The following is a 21,603-nucleotide window of genomic DNA, read 5'->3' on the forward strand; positions in this document are numbered from 1 at the left end:
GAGCGGAGACTGATCCGGTGGGGACTGATGCAGTCGGGTGAGGGATCGTTCGCTGTGCCTTCCTGCTAACCCAGCGTCTGGTCTTGTCTCTTAGGTTTCACATACCGCCTATGACGAGAGAAGCTGACTCCCTGACCTGAGCAGCCTTGGCACGAAGATGAGCACCGTCAACTCACAGTAAGCTCCCGTTGTCTGCGGCGCCGTGCCGTCCTGTCACATCAGACAGGGAGTGTTTTGTATTTTTGGGATGAGTTAAGGAGAGCTCGGATCATCATTTGTGTTTTCCCTCAGGTCCTTATGATCATCATGCTTGACGTCATATACGCGCAGATTACCAGTGCAGAGAGAGAAGTTGAATGTTTGTTCAACAAGTATTTTTAAAGGCAGGAAATATACAGAGGATTCCTTAGTTTTTCGTTAGGTACTACAGAGAGGTGGTTGCAGCCTTTTACTAGAGTAGAATGACTGGGATGAACCTAGCAACTTGGTTTGGTGATGTAACATTTGCAGTAAAAGTAGTGAAATATTTTAAGAACATTACAGGAATGACATTTGGCAGAGTTTTATGGCAGATCTCCTGTGTATTTTGTGACTTCGGACAGATCAGCTTACCTTAATAAAGACTGTGTTGAAATTCCCTGTGTGTGTTGCTCTGTGCCACAAAAGTTTTTCTGTTTTATGTAGGGATGATGAAGACACCTTTAAAATACTTGTTGCTACTGATATTCATCTTGGCTATTTGGAGAAAGATCCAGTTCGTGGAAATGATACGTTTGTAACTTTTAATGAAATTCTGGACCATGCTCAAAAAAATGAAGTAAGTGCTACTTTTTGGAAAGGGAAGGAGTGAGGCTGTTGAAAATACATTCGTATCTGCCAAAAGCTGTAAAGCTTAGTCCTAGTACAATCTATAGTAATATCAAATCAAATTACTAAGCTATTTATTGGAAGCAGTTTCATTTCTGTTTTAGTTTTTACTAAAAATAGGAATGCCTGTTCTTTTGAGAGAGCATTCAAGCTATTCATTACAACCAGTTTCATTTCTGTTTTAGTGAAAGGAGTGCCTATTCTTTTGAGAGAGCATTTGTGTTAAATTATGACCGTGGTTGCATTAACTGTGGTTTTGGATTGCCTGCACCAGTTTCACTGGTGTTTACAGAGGGTTTGTCAATTCAAGGAGGGAAAATAGTAGGGGAGAGTGAGGTTGATGATGCACAGTCTTCAGATCTTCAAATTGGAAAGTAGAGAAAATGTTAGAAGCTTTTTAAGTGTTTGTTAGAGTGTTGAGTTGCTGAGGTGACCAGCCCTGGTGCCGGCACAGTTGGCAGCAGAATCCTCTAGAGTGGTGCAGAGGGGGGTTTCCCGAACCAGGGCAACCTTATGAGGAGCTGAGAGCTGCTGCCAGGAGCCTGCATCTCGAACAACAGCAACTGATGGGACCCAAGCAGGGCCAGGAGCAGTGGCAGCCGAGTACCTCCCCACCTGTAAAAGAAGCCCAGGGGGACCAGCAGCAAACAGGAGCACCACAAACACGACAGGCAGAAATGCTGTGGCATAACATTTCATGCAAGAAGGGTGCTGAAGCCCTGCCAGCTCCACCAGGGAGCTGTGGTATCCATCTGACAGAAAGCCGTGGCCTCTGTCAGGGCTGCATCCACCACAACTCACACAGCTGCCCAGACAGAGCTTCAGTGGGAACTGAATGCCACTCCAGCATCAGCTGCAGGGTGGGCTCTGCTGTTCCACCAGTGCTGACTAACAGCAGTGAGCACAGCTGTGGGAGGTGCACCTGGCTAGGGGAATTCCACTTAGGGACAGAGCACCGTGAGAGGGTGAGGAGGTAGAGGAGTATCAGGGAGCGAGTGTGGGTGTGAGAGAGACACTACTGGAATCAAACTATGCCTTCCCTGAGATCAGCCTGAAAGGCAGACAGGACACATGATACAGAAGATTTCCTGTCCTCTCTCCCACTGGATGAACTCACTGAATTAAGGGACAGGAGGCAATGGCAACATATTCCAGCCTGGTGCAGCAGGCACATCTCCTCTGTGAGTGCCCCACCTTCCCAGGTAGCCTGGCATAACGTGTGTGAGGCTGCATCCCTAGGGCCCAGTTTGATTGAGATGAACCAGCAGTGTGCCCAGGTGGCCAAGAAGGCCAGTGGCATGCTGGCCTGTATCAGCACTAGTATGGCCAGCAGGACAAGGGCAGTGATTGTCCCCCTGTATTCGGCACTGGTGAGGCCACACTTCAAATCCCGTGTTCAGTTCTGGGCCCCTCACTGCAAGAAAGACATTGGAGTGCTGGACCACGTCCAGAGAAGGGCAACAGAGCTGAGGAAAGGTCTGGAGCACAAGTCTGATGAAGAGTGGCTGAGGGAGCTGGGGTATTTGTTTTGGAGAAAAGGAGGCTCAAGGGGGACCTTATTACTCACAACAACTACATGAAAGGATGTTGTAGCCAGAGGGAGGTCAGTCTCCTAAGGAACAAGCAATAGGGCAAGAGCAAATGGCCTCATTTGTGACAGAAGAGATTTAGTCTAGATATTAGGAAAGGTTTCTTCCCTGAAAGGGTTGTCAAGCAATGGAACAGGCTTCCTAGGGAAGTGGTGGAGTCAACATCTCTGAAGGTATTTAAAAGATGTGTGGATGGGGCATTTAGGGACATGGTTTAGTGGTGGACTTGGCAGTGCTGGGTTAACATTTGGACTCGATGATCTAAGGGGTGTTTTCCAACCTAACGATTCTGTGATTCAGTTTTTAAGGAATTAATGTTTATTGTTCAAATTATTTGTAATTTTGATGAGGTTTTATCCTAATGCTTTTTCGAAAGCTAAATATGTACAATATATGTGGAAACCACAACTAGTACCTTCTCAAAATAATGTGGTGATAGCTACTGATTTCTTCCCACTAGCTACCACAGCAATGAAAAAATAATGTATCTCTTCATGCCTGTCAAAAAAATGTTCAGGAGCCAATTTGGTGACCTTTACTAAAATACTTCACCTTCACGGATACATTTTTTTTGAATGCTGTCAGTTTTTTTGTCCTATGGCTCTTGATAAATGGATCTTTTTGGGTTTGGTTTTGTTTTAAATAGTAATTTAATTACTTTTTTTTTTCATGAGGAAGTTAAATTTTGTGTCTGCTACTACTTACTCCTTTTACCTAGGAGTATACTTCCTCAGATATGAGGAAATATGTGGAACTTCCTAGAAGAAATAATCTAAACAATTTTATTAGAAGTCTTTCAAGGTAATACGAACTGTTGTATTAAAATAATAAAGCTTTTTGTTACATACAGGTGGACTTTATTTTATTAGGTGGGGACCTTTTTCATGACAACAAACCTTCCAGAAAAACAGTACACTCTTGTTTGGAGTCGCTAAGAAAATACTGCATGGGTGATCGTCCTGTTCAGTTTGAAATTTTGAGTGATCAGGCAGTTAATTTTCATTACAGCAAGTAAGTGTGTTCCTATAAATTATCATGTAAGGCTTGGTTTGCATATTGGGTGAACGTGTTGTGATTTTTAATTTATATCCTCTGTGACTAGAACCTTGAAGTTTTAGGCCTGTCTGTGTGGGACAGTCTACAGGATTACTTCACTTACCTAAGTCTGTAAAGGAATGTGTACAGTATTTTGAGAAACTTTTGAATGTGCTGTGACACTTGATACCTTTATGTAATCTACAGTTTCTATCTTGCAAGTACAATACAAGTAAACCAACTTAGATGAATTGCTGTGGTAAAATCAACAGAGTTCTTTGTGTGTAAGCAAAGGTTATACAGCTTAGTCTGCTGCTACCACACAATATGTTGTACAATTCTTTTCGTAGACTTGTTCTAAAAGAATAGGTCCTTTTTGCTACCCTATTCCCAGTTGGAAGTGCCATTCCAGTCCATGAGTAAGAATTTTCTTATGCTGTGCAGTTTAAGCTTATTCATAGCTGCTTTGTACTCGTTCGTGCAGCTGCTGTGATTTATCTATGATGGTGTTAATTTGAAGAGAATATTGATCATCCACAAATTTGCAGATGTAGTTTAACTTCCTTTCCTCTTCTTGTTCAGATTTCCATGGGTGAATTATCAGGATGAAAATCTCAACATTTCTATTCCAGTTTTTAGTATTCATGGCAATCATGATGATCCCACAGGGGTAATTATTATCATCATTGTGCTATACTGTTGCATTACAAAGATATTATAGAAATAGAGACTTGTATAGAAATACAGTTCTTGGAGATCACCTAGTTTTAGTCAGTTGCTCCAATCTTTGTGTAAATATTTCGTATAACTTTAGGAATGTTAATAAATGACAACAAGTAAAGGGTAAGTGTGACATTAAAAAAGCAAATGAAAAGAAGAGATTCATATGAACTACATTTAATTTCTTAATTTGTGTAGGTTTCTATCATTGAGAACAGGTTCACTTTTCGTGCCAAAAAGTGACAGTCTTTCAGAAGGTTTCTAAAACATTCTATCTGTAGAAACTGAAAGCTTTTTTTCTTAAAGGAGGAGAATTTTGGTATTTTGACTTGTGCATATGCAATTGATATGCATCTTGCATTTTCAAGGAAGATAATCCAATAGTGGTGAAATTCTAGCTTAAAAATAAGCTACTAGAAGTAAGCAGGAAATGGACATTTAGAAAGCATTAAAGTGTGTGTGTTGAATTAATAATTTTGCATTTTATATCAAATGACAGTGTATCATGGAGATTAGTGTTTTAGCAGAAGTTAAACTTTGGACTTATTATGAGGTAGTTAGCTTAACCAGATAATTTTTGTAGTAGTTTAGAGACTGTCTGTTTGGGGGTTTTTTTTATGTTTTTGTTTTTCTGAATGATTTAATGTTTAGTTTCACATTGTTCAAATTAAGTAGGACTTGTAAGGAAAAGGGATTTGCTTCTGTACCCATGAATACTTAAAAAAAAAGCTAATATATGTGGTGGAGTGTTTCAACTGCAGAAGTTACTTAAGGAAAGATACTCTCTCTCCCTTTTGAGACTTTCACTTAGATATTAAAGACTAAATGTTTTGTTCAAAGTTTTTGTATTTGTTTCTTAATACTTTTTGCAGGCGGATGCACTGTGTGCATTGGATATTTTAAGCTGTGCAGGATTGCTGAATCACTTTGGACGTTCAACTTCTGTGGAGAAAATAGATATTAGTCCCATTTTACTGCGTAAGGGTAGAACAAAAATTGCTCTGTATGGCTTGGGTGAGTATTAGTCTGCCAGACTGTTGATGTATTACTGGAGCTCAATAGGTCTAAATAAAGTTGTAACAAACTTATAAGGCTACAACAAATATGAAGGTCTAAGTAATTCTAAATTGAAGCATATCAATTCTGTGGCAGTGTCTGTTTTCTCCTCCTGCTGTGTTGTCACTGGCTGACAGGTTTTTTTCTTTGCTTTTTTTCGTTTAGAATAAATCCTTCAATATTTTGATTTTTGTACTTTTTTTGGTCTTAAATGAACCCTGCTTAAGTTAACCATAAATAACGTCTGTGTATCTAGTCAGAGTAATCACACTCTTAAATTCTCTCAGTTGTGTACTAAGCTTACTTCATCCTGTTTAGGTAAACTTAAACACTGTATGTTCATGTGCCATTTTGGTTTTATTCAAAAACATAAACTGTCTGAGCAGAAACCTAATGTCTTTCATACCTGTCCGAAGTGGTTCACAAGTAATATCTGTCACAGGTAACCTCAGTTTCTTTAAAGAAACTTATGAGGAGTTTCATACTTCAAAGGTGTTCAGTGCTAGGTTTTCAACTTCAGCTTTGTCCCTTTCTGTTTCTCCACCAGATTCCCCTCTACTCTTACTTCTTACTAAGAATGGTTATTTTTGACTGCTTTCTGTCTAGAGAAGCTAAGTATTAATATCTTAATTTTTTCCCCTATTTTATGTCTAGGCATGAGTGCTTAAACACTTATGTCTAAGCAACTTTTATAGCTAAAAGTTAAGTCCTAGTTGGCCATGATTTCATGTGTTTAATGAGATACTTTATAAAGGTTAGTAGTGAAGGTTCTAATACCACAATATAAGTTTTCAGTACTCAAAACAGTTGCTGGGAAATGCAACAACTTTCTAAAGTACACGTGTTGCTGCATGAAAATGTTCGTGAGATGTTTCTTTGAGATTGTGCCAGGATTATATATGTAGTTTCTTGACTTTTTCTGATTTAGAGAGCATTCTTTGTTAAACAAAATAAGTAAACTCCGTATGGGATTTTACTGAAATGCATCATGAACCCTGACTATGAATGGTTTGAGTTTTTTTACTTGTTAAAAACATCAGGGAAATAATTGGCGACAAACAGTTCAGAAGTTCAGCAGACTTTTTCCTTTTGTGCTTTTGCTGTATGAGAAAGCACAGACTTTGTAGAATTCATGGGTTATTTCTTGCTTTGTATAGCATTTTGAAGTATGTTTAAGAACTCTATCTCTACTAAGTATCTCTTTTTAAATTCCATATTACAACAAAATATGCTTCTTAGTCTGTCAATAGGAAACAAAACACCCTTTCTGTTATTTTTAATTCTGCCCATAGTTGTTTGGCACAGAAAATTAGCAAGAGGTCTTAAACCAGATGTACTTTGTGAAACTACTTTAAGCAGTGGTTTTAAGGCAGATTTCATGTTAAAATGTCTTCTTTTCAGAGGCCTATCTAGTAAAATAGCCATTTTATATTTTGATCTGTTCATAATCATGCCTCAGACTTCCGAGGTCATGAAAATCATAGAATCATGGAATCACAGAATGGTTTGGGTTGGAAGGGACATTAAAGATCATCTAGGTCCAACCCCTTGCAATGGGCAGGGACACCTTCTGTTTGACCAGTTTGATCAAAACCCCATCCAACCTGGCCTTGAACACTTCCAGGCATAGGGCATCCACAACTTCTCTAGACAACCTGTTTCAGTGCCTCACCACCATTACAGTAAAGAACTTCTTCCTAAACTCTAACCTAAATCTATCCTCTTACAGTTTAAAGCCATTCCCCCTTGTCCTATCACTGCTTTCCCTGGTAAAAAGTACCTCTGCAGCTTTCTTGTAAGTCCTCTTTAGGTATTGAAAGGCTGCTATATTTTTTCTCTGTGCTGTTTTTAATAGAGGTGCTAATAAAAATGCTATAAAATACAGAGTTGGTTTACCACACAAAAGTGATTTAGTTTTTTTTGGTTTGTCCCCTCCAGGAGCTATTCCAGATGAGAGGTTGTATCGTATGTTTGTCAATAAACAAGTAACCATGCTGAGACCAAAGGAAGATGAAGATAGTTGGTTTAACTTGTTTGTGATTCATCAAAATAGGTAACAGTATTGAATGAATTACAGTGACTTTTAAACTTATTGTGTTACTTCATTAAACTGTCTCACAAAGGATAGGTGAGAAAGCCAGATGCGTTAGTTGGTGCTTCTTGTGAGTAGCTGGTTTCTTAAGATTTTCCCAAAAGAAAACTTTCTTTTACAGCTCTTTCTGCAGAAGAATCATAAAGGAAAAGGGTTGAAATAAATGAATTAGTAATGTTGGGAAATCTCTTCCCAAACTTTTATAGTTAGGGGCAGTGGGGGGTTGTAGTGTAATATGCATATAATTAAGTCTTGTCTGCTTGTTAGAGCTGGAAGAACATTAAACTTCATAATGTATTTTCTATACTTGTTTAAACTATAATTCAACAATCTATCTTACCTTGCACTGCTATGCTTTACAGATATTCTGTCTGTCTACACACTTCTCCCAGCAGTGGTAGTAGGAGCAGGCAGAGTTCTTTTCCAAATCTTTTCTTCTAATTTTTCCTGAGAAAGAGGGCAATCCTTATGTTCAAGTAGTGGTGAGGCAGACGTAAACAAATATAGCTCAGATAACCCTATGTCCTCATCTCTGTCCAGTAGGCTGAAGGAACTCACTTCACTCCTTCGCGTCCTGTGCCTTCTGGAAAGGGATTGGGGGTGGCATGTGTCCCATGTCTGTTTATTTCAGTGGGTTTTACCCCACCATTTAAAAACAAAACAAAGAACCAAACAAAAACAATGGCCATGAGGTGCTATAAAAGCATTCATATAGAAAAAAAATAGTCTTGCAAGCCATGTAAGATGAAAAGAGAGATCCAAATAAAAGGAGTGGAGCAGAAGACAGTGAGCTGTGTAAAACAGTGAGCTGTGTAAGTTGCCTTTTTGTTTAACCAAACATTAAACAATTGCGTAAGGAATAAATGTGAAGAAGACCTCACATGTATGTCAGATATTATTGCTGGAGTTTCTGTATTGCTTTAAATCACACTGATATTTTTCTCCTCCTTCACTCCCCCTTGCCCACCCATTATTTTTCTCTTCTCTTGAACAGGAGCAAACATGGAGCTACCAACTACATTCCAGAGCAGTTTTTAGATGACTTTATTAATCTTGTTGTGTGGGGTCATGAACATGAGTGTAAAATAGCTCCATTCCAAAATGAACAACAACGTTTTTATGTTTCTCAGCCAGGAAGTTCAGTGGTGACATCTCTGTCCCCTGGAGAAGCTGTGAAGAAGTGCGTGAGCTTTTCTTTTTATTCTTGTTTATTGCTTGTCTTATGTCTCTCAGGTGTTGTGATGAGAACAGAAAAACACTTGTATTAAGTATGAAAGGACTTATATTATAGTGTGGATTAGCTTCAGAGTGTGATATAATAAAGTAGATGGAATCAGTGCCCAGTAGAATTTTTGCTTTGCTTACTATTTAACATTTGAAGCAAAAGGAAATTACCTAAGAGGAGCTGCACCCTGATAAATTGGAATACAAGCAAATGAGTACATGTGCTTGTGTATGGAACAAGCACAATCTAAATATAATAAAACTGAAGTTTGACAGGTCCAACTCTGAAATACAGATCCATGAACTTCCTATAATTTTGCCCCTGAAAAATAGACATGAATTTAAAACAAATCTTTATACCCTCATTCTCTTAAGTTTATCTTTTAGTAAGTTACCTTTCTCCTTCTAGGCACGTTGGTTTGCTGCATGTTAAAGGGAAAAATATGAAAATGCAGAAGATTGTTCTAGAGACAGTGCGAACTTTCCACATAGAGGATATTGTTCTAGCTGATCATCCAGATCTTTTTAATCCCGACAATCCTAATGTTACTCAGGCAATACAAGCATTCTGCATGGAAAAGGTAACTTGTAATGCTAATAGTTTATACATAACAGTGTACGGACAGGGGATGGGATCTGTGACTGATTTTGAGACTGGAAGATGAGAAATATTTTGTCTTGCCCTATATTATTTGAGATGAACTTAGGCAGTGTTTCCATAGAAAGCTAATTACATGCCATTCACTCTGCAACCTTGGCTTCCAGATTCCTTGACTGGGATGACCTATTAAAGTAGGCTGGAACTGCTTTATGGGCGTCCATATCATCTTTGTACAAAAACTTGCCCCCTAAGAGTGGGGCAGTGTTGGATGTGCGCTTTGGAACCTGCATAAATACGTCGACCTAAACCCTGAAAGCTCGGCTGCACAGTGTGAAGTGGCAGAAGTAACTAAGTAGGTTAATTAATTGCTGTTGGTTCTTAGGTTTGTATGAGTCTCTTCCTGCTTTTTCCTTGTAACTAGAAATTTAGCAAAGCATAATGGCTATAAAGTAAAGTAGTATGAGCGATCAGGGGTGTAGATACTGCTGGACTACACTATATCTGAAGAATGAGCCTTCCATTGTGATGTTTTTCTCAGTCATTTTATGGCTTTTGGCTGGATACTTATACATATGTGTTCAGGAATAGAGCAGATCCTATAATTATTTATTTTTATAGCTCCTCTTGCAACTGGATGTATTTTAAATTAAACTTGAAACATTTGGGCATCTGTAAGAGAAAGTGGAACTGAATTTCTGATTCTCCTTCACAGGTTGAATTGATGCTGGACAATGCAGAAAGAGAACGCTTGGGAAATCCACGCCAGCCAGAGAAGCCTCTCATAAGATTACGAGTAAGAAATTGTTCCGTTTAGGTTGCTTTGTTTTGAAAGGTCACTGTGAAAAGTTTCAAAGCAAAGTCACGCTTTTTGTGTAAACACGTAATATATAAGTCTTTCTTAAGTCATATTATCCTGCATGTGTTCCTAACCTAATTTATGGAAACTTCCCTGAAGGCTAGTAAATTAAACAAATTAGAATCAAGTTATGAATCTGAGCTGTTATTAGCTATTCTGTTGATATTATTATTAGGTATTATTAGCCACTAACTATTCAGCAGAGTAAGGCATCCAATTTAGGTTGACTTATTTTTCACTTTAATTTTCCCTTTGAAGGGTAACAAACTCAGCTGGATTTGCGTGGCTTCTCCATTTCTGTTTGTTTTATATTTAAATTTTTCCTTTTCTCTCTTAGGTTGATTATGCAGGTGGCTTTGAACCATTCAGTGTCCATCGTTTTAGCCAGAAGTACATGCATAGGGTGGCTAACCCAAAAGACATCATACACTTTTTCAGGCATCGTGAACAAAAAGAAAAAAATGGTAATTATGAAGAAAGGAATAATTGGCTTGCCTTGGTTTTCCTTCTTCTTTATTTTGTTGTCCAGCACTTGCAAAAACTTGGTGTCTACCTTCTGATGTGTTATAGGAGGAGTGAAAATGCATTGTCTCATTTAAGTGTATATATTGCACAAGTACTTCTGTTCTATTTCTGGGTTTGTCTAAAATTCTGATATTTATCACAGCGTCTGCTGACAGTTATTCATAAACAGTTCCTTCTTATTTTGGCCTCAAACCTTATTGAGTTGCCTGTAGTAATGCATATAGCCCCATACCAGACTGAATTACTCTGATTCTGTGATAATTACTGTGAAAGGCATCAATCAGCTCACTCCTGAGACTTCTTAGAATGAGATGGTTGGTTTAGGTCACTCTGCAGAAAAACAGATGAGTGTAGTGCTTTTTCCCTTTGTCTTTTAGTTTTATTTCTTTAGGAGTTCATTTGTTTATCCCTAAAATAGTAATGGAGGGAACGGGCTTGAGAGATGTTTTTATATTTAAAAAAAAAGGTCCAAATGTATGACAGCATTTTGTTTGCCCTGATTAATCATGTGTATGAGGTGCTCTTGGCTTGTCTGTTCCATGTATGTCTCTATTCAAGCATTTATGCAAAAAAAATAATAGCTGTTACTATTGCAGCATTTCTCACTGTGCCTAGAATTTTTTGTAAATAGTTAACAGATGTTGCCCAAATACTGGATTTGTAGTGGTCACTAATGAAGATGCAGCTTGTGCAAGAACATAATGTGCTAAAGCACTGTTAATAGCTCACATTAGTGCATTGTAAATACTCCAATTTCATTGACAGTTTTTATGAACACTGTCAATTCTGTAAAGTTCAAAACATCATTTAGTGAAAAAAACTACTTTTTGTTAGGTTTTTTAAAATTATGCCATATTGATCTTGGTTTACTGTGTTTTGGGTTTTTTTTTCATAGTTGTGCAATCTCAACCTTTTTGGAATACATGACAGCTTCAGTAATTCAGTCGTTAATGTTTCTTTTATTATAGCTGCTTATATAACCAGGCTAAGAAAACACTATTTTGTGCTTTCGTGTGGCAGTTGTCTTAAAGCAGTCTGTACTCACTTTATATTACTTTGTGTGGTATGGCTTCTTCTGCCATTCCTACCTTGCTGCCAGAGAATGAGGACAGCTTTAATGAGCTATGGGCATTTTCTACTGAAAATCAGTCAACGTGCTTTGGAGGAAAATTTCTTCTTTAATAAATGAGTTACTCATAAAAAACCTTTGTGCTTTGATGGCTTCTTTGATTTTCTTCCATTTGTGATCTTCTAGAGTTTAGTTTTATTAACCTTCAGGATATAGCGTTCAATATATAATTCCAGACATGTGGTAGGTAGAAGAACTCCATGTCTGCTAGAGGTGAAGTTGTCCGTACAGTTCTTGCATCCATTATGTTTAACTGTGTTTCCAGACAATAGACTCTACAGTTAGAAGAAAAAGCTTTACATATAAAAAGGACCCACAGTTCTTAAGAGGCCTGCGTTAACCTTTTTTCCTATTACTATCAGTGGGATGATAATAATTCAGAGCTGCAAATGTGTATGATGGTGCCACTGGGCTTTTCTATTCTAGACATTGATCTTAACTTTGGAAAATTGGTTAGCAGACCTGCTGAGGGGATAACACTGAGGGTGGAAGACCTTGTAAAGCAGTATTTCCAGACAGCGGAGAAGGTATTTTTCTATCTTTTATGATTTTTTAATATAGTATAATATTTTTATCTTTTTTTTTCCTTGACTTTCTTAGTGGAAGTAGTGTACCCTGAAAACACTCTGACTGACATTGACTGAGAAGTGAATTTATTTCCCATACAACTGTGTGTGAATTACCCCATGAAGTATGTGTCTTAGATTAACAAGTAATTGTTGTGTATGTGAACACATGCTGGTTTGAGAACATTATGATAATTCTTCACAGGAACCTGCAGTGTCTGCCCTGTACTAAATTATGTGTCATATATTTAGGTAAGGAGGAAAATGTGAGGCAGCATGTTCTGAGGGAGAAGCTACCTTAATTTACTATAGGGCCAATGTGAGACTGTAGCATTTACCATTACCAGCTGACTTGGAGTAACTTGTTACTTTGCAGTATATTTGTGTCCTCAGATGTAGTGCAATTTCACATTATATTTAGAGCAGAACAGGGAGAAGAAAGAGAGACCCCAACAGTTTGCTTTCTTCCCACCCTGACGTTAAATCTGATCTATTTCCCTTTCCCAACACGCTGGCAGAAACATCTCAGAGGTAAAAAAATAGTGAATCAGGTGCCCAAATGCTTGATCAAGATGATCAAGCATAACTTGCAGAAGCTACTTCAGAACATGCTTTACGGAAGGTCTTTAGAGCAAGGATTCTTGAGGTAAAGATCCCCCAAATTATATCATCTGGCCTAACTTGGACACATGCTAGCTGTCAGGACAGCATAAATCCTATTCTTTTGATATGCTTATCTTATTTTTTTATAAATGTCTTATTTTATAATAGCTCTAAAGTTTATTCTGTTGGGCAGCATTGTTTCATAGAATTTTTTGTTTTAGATATGACTAGCAATGTAGTTTCTTTACTGTTTGTGAAGCTTTTTTCTTTGAGGAGTCTGGAAAGTACTATTTTAAGTAAGGGTGACATGCTAGTAGCAAGAGAGTTGTAACTGTATTAGGACAAGTAACATGTTTGCTTATTGCTGTGGTTTTCTCTGACTGAAATATTCAATGCACATTACTGTTTTTGCAACCAACTTAATGTAATATTTATCTGAAACAGCAGGAATATTACTTGCTTTCTTTAATGGCAGATGCTTCTTAACAAAATATTTTCCCCAATTCTAAAGAAAGTACAGCTTTCACTTCTGACTGAAAGAGGAATGGGAGAAGCAGTGCAGGAGTTTGTGGACAAAGAGGAAAAAGATGCCATAGAAGAATTGGTGAAATTTCAACTAGAAAAAACACAGAAGTTTCTTAGGGAGCGTCGCACTGATGCAGAGGAAGAAAAAATAGATGAGGAGGTAATATTCTGTTGTTGTTAATTCCTCAAGAGAGGTCAAGACAGTAGAAAAATCAGTGTTCAAACCTGGTTTAATAGATTTGCCTGTCTGTGGAGCATGTGTAACACTTGCCTCTGTTCTTTTTCTGCAATTAATAGATATGGTGATGAAGCTTCAAATACATGGTTTTAAAGCTTGTATTGAAAATGGGGTTTAGGTTGCACATGCATGCATAGAAAAGATCTGTTGCTCTAATATACATAGAACTATATATATTTACCACTACTGTGAGAAAGGTGGTAGATATAATCTCGTATTAGCTTTTTCATTTTAGCTTTGAGAAGAGTACAAGAATAGGGCAAACAAGCAGGAAACTTACCCTTCAGGTGCTCTACTGGCTTGTATCTGCTTGCAGCTCAGGGTATCCTAGAGACAAGCCTGGTTTATGTGTGTCAAGTAACTCTTATTAGATGTTTCTGTCAACTTGCTGAGTTTCCACATGAGTCCATGTATTCAGCTGTAATATTCAAGAGTTGTATGACAAGTTGTTTTGCAGCTTATCTTTTCGCTGTGTAAAGAAAAATTTGATGGGGAAAGGAAGATTTCATCTACCCATTTTCATGCTGATTGCTTTAATTCACGAGGGGTCAAAAGAAACCATAAAAAAATCAGTGCTCGCAGGTTTTCTGTGACCCTATTTGTTTTTTTGTTATTGTCATTGTTTTTTGTCTTTCGAACTAATATTTTTTTCCCTCCCACCTCATATCTTTTTCCATACTTGTCAAGTTGAGCTTCCATAGTTGTACACGTACTGCAACATTCATCTCTTCTCAGTACAGTTGTTTTCTATCCTGCTTCTTCATCTCTAACCCTTTTTTCCTGTTATTCATTTTTCAATGTCCCTTATTGTTAAAATTATGTATACTCTCTTTCTCTTGAACATAGTATCTCCTACTTTTCATTATGTCTCAAGCCTTTTTCTCCCCAGTGATATAACTTCAGTTATTAATAGAATGTGAGATTCTTAAACTATTGGACAGCATGAAAGGGCTCTAATCAAACTGTTCAATTATTCTTGAACTCTTCATTTCTGACATGAGATTGACTTAATAATTCAGTGATCAAAACTTCTCACTTATTGTGTTTTGATTATTGTACGACATGATTGTTATTTTGATGGGAACTCTTTTTTTTATTCAGGTGCGAAAATTTAGGGAGAACAGAAAAAAGAATACTGAAGAAGAGGATAAGGAAGTCCGTGAGGTAATTTTTTTGAATTTTGAACATAAGCTGAAAAATGGCATGGTGACTACTGCATATAAAGCAAGTCACTTAGCAATCCTTCAGCAATACTTCAGCATTGTCCTTGCCAAAAAGTGCCTGTCTGCCTTAGAAGCTTAGTAACTTCTTTTAAAGTCTTCATGGATATAATGTGTGCCTGAGCTATTGCTCAGTTTGGCTTTTGAGATCTCTTTTCTTGTACAAATTTGTGAACCTGAATGTTCATTTGTTCTTGCTTTTAACTGAGGTTAGACCAGGCAGGTGACCTTCAGAGATGTGTCAGCTTAAGCTACTTGTGATCCCACTACCAGTGGACATGTGGATGGACTGTATTGAGTGTTGTTACTGGAACAGATTGGTAGTAGGATTGGTAAGCCTTTAGGTACTGCATCCTTATCAGCAATCTTAAATCTTGGAGCCTTAGATCTCCCACAGACTCATATCTAGATTGCTTATGTTTTTCCAAAGAGAATTGCCAACTACTGACAGCATTGGTGCTCCTTTGTCTTTACAAGCTATGTGGGACTGAAATGAAATTTTGAGAAAAAAGACACCTGGAGTGAGATTCACTTCTCCTGATCTGGGATATTGTGCTGGTTTAAAAGTTAACCAGCAAGGCAAAATGAACTCAATTCAAAAGAGAGATTTATAAGTCAGAATAACAATTTATTAAAATAATGCAATAAGTACAATTATACAGACAGACAATTGGTTTTAATCCACAAAACCCAAATGTACAAACCCAGCACCCTGGGGTATGAACAAAAGTGGTGTACCTTGGCCCACTCCCCGAGTCCAAAGCAAAGGGAGAGGGAATAAACCTGCTGGTGGGAGAGCTGCTGCAGTCTGGTCAGAAGTGGTGATTGCAGTCCAGTCGAGGGTGGTGGTCTCAGCCTGGTTGGGAGCAGCGGTGGTCTGCTGTCTTCCTCTGGGTCCCACGAGAGAGAGCCCCAAGGCTCTGAAACTCCCAGTTATATACTCTCCAGTTCAGGCGGGAGTGCTCAGTCCCTCCCTCAGAGTAGGGAATTCCATAAAAGGGCATGTGGATGCTCAGTCCCTCTTATCAGAGCGGGGAATTCCATATAAGGATATCAGAGCGGGGAATTCCATAAAAGGGTACAGGAACATCTTCCCACCTTGCAGGCCTCTACTGACAGCAGTTTTTGGGAAATGGCATGGAGGCTATAGAATACACAGTTTTGGGTTACACCCATCCAGGGATGAATTGGTCCCAGCCGTTCTAACCAGGACAGATATATTCACAGGAACTAGTTGTCTTAAGCACCCACTGACAAGTCAGTGGAGCCCAGAGGGTGCTTCCTCTGACCAGCTGTATGTAGCTGACGCAAGATGACCTGACCTGTTCACCAAACTCCACCGATAATGTATCATATTTACTAGCTTCATTCTGTTATCAAAGCTTAGCTAACTACTCTATATGTACACATCTAATTAAATAGACTAAATACTGTCCCTGCTTTTTCACAGACATCCTTTCCTTCCACAATGCTGAGGATTTGGGTCTAAACCTCAGTGGTTTAGAACTATATATCACAACTAGGGTGCATTTCATCATTTAAGATTCTTTTTCATGTAATACTTACTGTTCCATGTAAGGCAATGACCAGGGCTAGAGCCAACAGATCTGAGGATTCAGTTCTTGTCACGGCCTCCAGTGATGAAGATTCCATGGATATGGAGATGATAGGCATTGGTGATCCAAGTGAAAGCCTTTCTGCAACACTAAGCCGAGGAAGGGGTCGGGCAAGAGGTAGGGCAAGAGGTGCAAAAGGACAAAATTCAACAGCAAGAGGTTCATCTCGAAGGGGAAGAGGTAAGAAAAACCTCACACTTTATACTGCAGTTACTGACTTTTTTTTCTTTAAAACGTGACTATTTTCTGATGCTTCCATCAAGTGGAAATTTTCTGCTTAAGGACTCCTACTGGAAAAAAAATTCTTCTCAAATACTTGGGGTATCCTATTACATATAGTTGACTGCCTTACAAAGCTTAAGTTGTGACTTTTTCACACTGTGCTTAGAAGAAAAATATCTTGCTTCCCAGCTGTGGAAACATAGTAGCCTCTTAAAAAGGTGCATTATTGGGAATGTCTGTACAATGAAGTGCATGGATAAAGCTTTGTTACTGCTAATGGTAATGCATTTGATCAGTATAGGGAGGAGGTACAGCTTGTCTCTATTATAATGTAGTTTACAGGAGACTTCAATGTTTCTAGTGACTGAGAAAATGGGGAGTGTTTCCTAAGAAAAGTGAGTTAACTAGCTCCTCGGCTATGTGGCTGTGCACTTTACGGGGATAGTGGTACTTCCTTTATAGATATACTTCCATTTTATATATATATATATAAATAAAATAGAAAAGATGGGGTCTTGCAGCAATATACTCCTTTGAGTTATCTCACTAACATATCTCAGAGCAGGATGAGTTGAAACGAAGGCTATCATCTTGGGCCTGATTTGGTTGATGTTTTTAAACTAGTTCTGTGAACCTGTGCTCCAACACTGTTGTGATGCCATCAGAGCAGGGCCCTGTGTGTTAGAGTCTGTATCTGTGCACTTTGAACACTCGACCCAGAGCAGTTCTTCTGCGTGTAAGGAGTGCCTTTGATTCCAGAAAGAAAGTGAGGAGTAAAGCGGAATGTAGATTTTTTTATGTGACTTCCCACTGAATTATGATAGACTCAAGGGGGAAAAAACCGCAACTGAACAGATTTCCATTTTGTTTGTTATCTCTACAGGAAGCACTAGCCAAGAGTCAGCTTCTAGCAGCAGAATCTACAAGCCTGTATCTGTGCCTGCCAAGAATATGTCCATCATTGATGGTAGGCTTTTGATCTGTCCATTACTCTAATCTGCTCTCTCCAGGTGTTTGTTTAATGATGAAGTGCCTTAATTGCTTTTATTTCTGTTAGTCCAACTCAGTTGTGAGAGATTCTTTCAACTCTAATGAAATAAAATAACAGTAATGAGAGAAAGCAAAAAGAAAGGGAAAATAGAATATCACTATTCTTCTGTCATGGTGTAAAATGAAATGTGTCAGGAACTTATGGCTAGAACTGGAAATAGGGAACATATTACTGTATCCATTGCCTGAAGAAATAAGCTTAGAAAGAATGTGACTTAATAGCATTATTTTATGAAGACTATTCCTCAGGGGATAAAAAATTTTTAAACTTGGCTGATGTTTAGGAGGTAGTAAGCTTTAATGCAAATCCATTTAGTCTTACACTGTAGTGAGTTTTAGAAATGCCAGTTTTTACTAGGGAAGAAAAATTTATCTGCAATATAAGCCACCTGCATATGTGAGAGTAGCTCTTGCTTGCTATGGAGGACAGGCTCTGAGGAAACAGCATAGGTAATCTGAATATTAAAGAAAAAGATACTGCTCACAAATCTATACATGAATCCCACACAAAATGCCCAAAGGTGGAGCGGGTTTTAAATTAATCAGCAAATTGCCCCAATTTTAAATTGGTCAGCAAATCACCTAAAATACTGCAGAGAAATAAATTTTAGCAGATGTGTTGATGTCTAAACTGCTAGACATACAGGAATATCAATTATACTAATATTTTTCTCTTCTGAACCAAAGTTCCTGATGGTTTTTCAGCCAGACTGAGAAGCACCTGCAGCTGCACAGAGGGTTATATCCCTGGGTTGTCAGGCTCCAGCAAAGGCTTAATTATTTTTTGGTTTTGCTTGTTTGTTTTTACAGGGTATTTTGCAGAGACAATGCATACTAAGCAGGTCTCAAATAAAAAGAATGATGTAATGTTGTTTGTACTTAATTGTGTTGAGCATTTTAAAAATACTCCATGTTTTATTCTAGCCTTTAGGCCTCTGAAACCAAACCCCTTCTTGAATTCATCTCAGGCTTACTCTGAGGTAAGCATCTTCTTGTATGAGTGAAGTTGTGCTGCCTTTTGCCATTGATTTGAAAAATAAATACAAGGTCGAAACATTAGCCTAAATGAGCAGATGTTCCCAAGCTATCAGTTCCAGCAGTAGGTTTCTGCATGTTAATTCGTAGACCTTTTATATCACCTGTGTGGTGTTTGTCTGAGAAAAACTTGTATTTGTGGCCGTAGTCTAAGATACGTAAGTGTATATACAGGAGTATTTTGGGGGTTCTGCCAGATCAAAGATCTGAAGAGCAAACTTGTGCTATATTTGCAAATTTGTCCAGTTCTAGCCTGGAGCCCTGTCAAGTGTTTATTATTGTAAGTAAGTAGGTGTGTAGTTGGAAAAAACCCCAGAGGTTCTGTGCTATAGTACTGAAGCATTATGCACTCTATCTCTAAAAATACATTCTGTGGAAAAGCTTTATAATTATTTTTTTTCAGGATATTATAGATGTTGACTCTGATCCAGAAGACACTTCTTTTGTTCCTTCTTCCAAAGGAAATCAAAGGTCAGTATGTTTGCTTCAGGAATACTACCCTGAGTGCCTTATTTCTGACTGGCAATCAGCAGAGTCCAGGGATTTGATCCACTACCTGAAAAAACAGATTTTTAAGAAAGTCATAAGAAACACTACTTAGAGAATATGTATAAATTTTTACTTGTTAAAGTGGGTTATCTTTCTGTAACAAAAGAATTAGTCTACTGATTCAGGTAATCTAGATCAGAACTTCAGAATTAATATGTTAGTTTGAGAATTTTTATTGTTCTACTTATTTCTATTTATTCTTAGTCTGTGTATTGGTGGTCCAACTCTAAGTTGAAGGGAAAGTTATTGGAATTTCTGGTAATTGAGAACATGTTGATGCTGTGTTTTTTTTTTCCTCCTTGTATGTTTCAAGGTTGTCAACTACATCTTCACTTAGTAAAAGAGGTTCACAAAGCCAAACATCTAGAGGAGTTGATTTTGAGTCAGATGAGGTATGGTATATAGTAGTATTATTTTAGTTTTATTTCATATAAGTTTCTATAGTTTAGTGTTTTACAGCTATTTGAGTAAAGTATTTTAGAGTAAAATTGAATTTACTGTTTTTTTCACTAACAGGTCTAGATTATTGCAACCAACTTTAATTAGACTATATTCATAATTGTCAAAAATAAGGCTAGAAGGGGCCTCAGGAAAATAATCCAGTCATTTTTCCCTTCAGTTCTTAATCAGTGAATTGTCATTTCTGAAATGTGTGCCTGCAATTGCCTAGGAGATAAAGTAATCATAATCTCCTTTAATGCTTGGCTGTATCCTTTCATTTGTTTATGTATTTTATTCTTGTAAGAAGCAAAACTTTCTTTTTTTGCATCCAAAATGGCTATTTTTTAGGGCACTTTATTGTTTATTGTTGCAAATTATGTAAACACACTTTTTAAAAAAAATTAAAACACTGTCTTTTCAAGTCTAAGATGTCTGTTCTTGCAGTATATCTTTGAACAGGTAGGAAATGGTTCTGTCAATAATTAAACAAGTAGGACTTTACACACAGCTTTGCACTGAATAGAATACACATTATACCGTCAAGCACTGTGCAGTTTGTTTTCACAGACTGCCATGCATGGTCAGGATGCATTCCTTAACAATGTCAGAGGTTGACCACTTCAGAGAAAACGTTACATTATTGTCCCTTCTCCCTACTGTGCTATTTCTTCTTCTATCTGAAATACAAAACTACATGTTTGCCTGAACATGCAAAAAGAAACAGTATTTTTGATTCATGCAAATCTCAGTAAATTATGATGTGTGATGTTTATATGGACATAATTTTATTGAGGTATGTGCTGCTCATAGTAATAACAATGAAATATAAATTGTTTCTCATTCCAGAGTAGCTGTTCTGATCATATTGACAAAAACTTGGTTTTTATTCTCTGCACATTTGTGACCTGGACCTTTAAATCAATAGATAATCTCTTTCATATCAAAACCAACAAAACCAGGTCTGTCAGGAAGCATGAAATATTATGACCAGGCTTTCTAGTTTAACCTAAAGGTGACTTTGCTTTTTATGACTTGGAATGCATGCTAGTCCTAGTAATGCATATCTGTTTGCCAATTGCAGGATGATGCATTCATGAGCCCTGCAACATCAAGAAGAACTAAGTGATTTCTCGTTCACTATGCAAGAGAGACTGTGGAAGTTGGTGAAGAAAATGGAGAGCAGTTTGCAAGGCATTCTCTATGTGATATTCCTCTGTAAATGGTGGCTTGCATTCAATTTTCACTTCTATGAAATGGTTTGAGTTTTTTTTCCAGCGGCACCAAATTTGGTAAAATTTCTGTGTTATGCTGCTTGATGCATTAGACTAGAAGGTCTAATATTCTGAAGTACTGCCTGAAACTGCAAGTTCTTTCTAAAACATGAAACCCTGTTTTCTTTCTGGGATGATAATAAAAATAATGGTTATATCTTTTATAGAAAACTCCATCTCTTTGGTTTGAATTTTGCAGATAAGTAAATTTACAGTTGTTTGAAAGTATGAATATGGACACAGACTGAGTCAGCACAAGGAAACTTCTACTTACTTGCAATTTGCTACTGATACAGTTGAAAACTCTGAAGAGTAGTAGTTGGACACAAAAATATAGTTTTCAGTATTGAAACTGGAAAACATCCTAGTGCTTTCAACTCTACTAGGAGAACTAAACCAAGTATTGCGCTGTTACTAGTTATAGTGTGTGGGAATGAATTCTGCCTCGTAATTCAAGAAGTACCAAGCAGGGCTATTCCAATGTTACACACATATCCCAGCAAAGATTTTAGTAAAATATAGATTATTAATAGGAATTGTATCAAAGGTTCTTTTGCCCTTTTTGATGACTTT

At 37.7% G+C, this 21,603-nt stretch overlaps 1 protein-coding gene across 3 annotated transcripts; it reads left to right on the forward strand.

The window, feature by feature from the left end:
• Window positions 1-4: 4 nt before the first annotated feature.
• Window positions 5-21,560, forward strand: MRE11 (MRE11 homolog, double strand break repair nuclease). Of its 3 annotated transcripts, XM_027677400.1 has the most exons (19): window positions 5-177; window positions 685-817; window positions 3,307-3,467; window positions 4,074-4,161; window positions 5,084-5,225; window positions 7,206-7,320; window positions 8,354-8,539; window positions 8,993-9,164; window positions 9,897-9,977; window positions 10,378-10,504; window positions 12,121-12,221; window positions 13,375-13,548; window positions 14,728-14,790; window positions 16,426-16,642; window positions 17,568-17,651; window positions 18,659-18,714; window positions 19,173-19,240; window positions 19,632-19,710; window positions 20,841-21,560. In XM_027677400.1, exons 1-19 carry the CDS (start codon window positions 158-160, stop codon window positions 20,883-20,885), a joined length of 2,112 nt encoding a protein of 703 aa, XP_027533201.1. In that variant the 5' UTR covers window positions 5-157; the 3' UTR covers window positions 20,886-21,560. The 3 variants fall into 3 exon arrangements, with proteins under 3 accessions (XP_027533201.1, XP_027533203.1, XP_027533202.1); XM_027677402.1 differs by lacking the exon at window positions 685-817; XM_027677401.1 differs by lacking the exon at window positions 5-177 and having other exon boundaries at window positions 708-817; window positions 3,326-3,467.
• Window positions 21,561-21,603: the final 43 nt, after the last annotated feature.

This window comes from Neopelma chrysocephalum, unplaced genomic scaffold, assembly GCF_003984885.1.
Source record: "Neopelma chrysocephalum unplaced genomic scaffold, ASM398488v2 Primary Assembly neopelma1_43, whole genome shotgun sequence".
In the NCBI taxonomy this organism is placed as follows: domain Eukaryota; kingdom Metazoa; phylum Chordata; class Aves; order Passeriformes; family Pipridae; genus Neopelma; species Neopelma chrysocephalum.

Coding starts and splice junctions, on each gene's coding strand:
- MRE11 (XM_027677400.1), top strand. CDS start 158: ATGAGCACCGTCAACTCACA. Junction 10,505..12,120: donor TGAACAAAAAGAAAAAAATG/GTAATTATGAAG, acceptor TTTCTATTCTAG/ACATTGATCTTAACTTTGGA. Junction 19,711..20,840: donor TTGATTTTGAGTCAGATGAG/GTATGGTATATA, acceptor TGCCAATTGCAG/GATGATGCATTCATGAGCCC.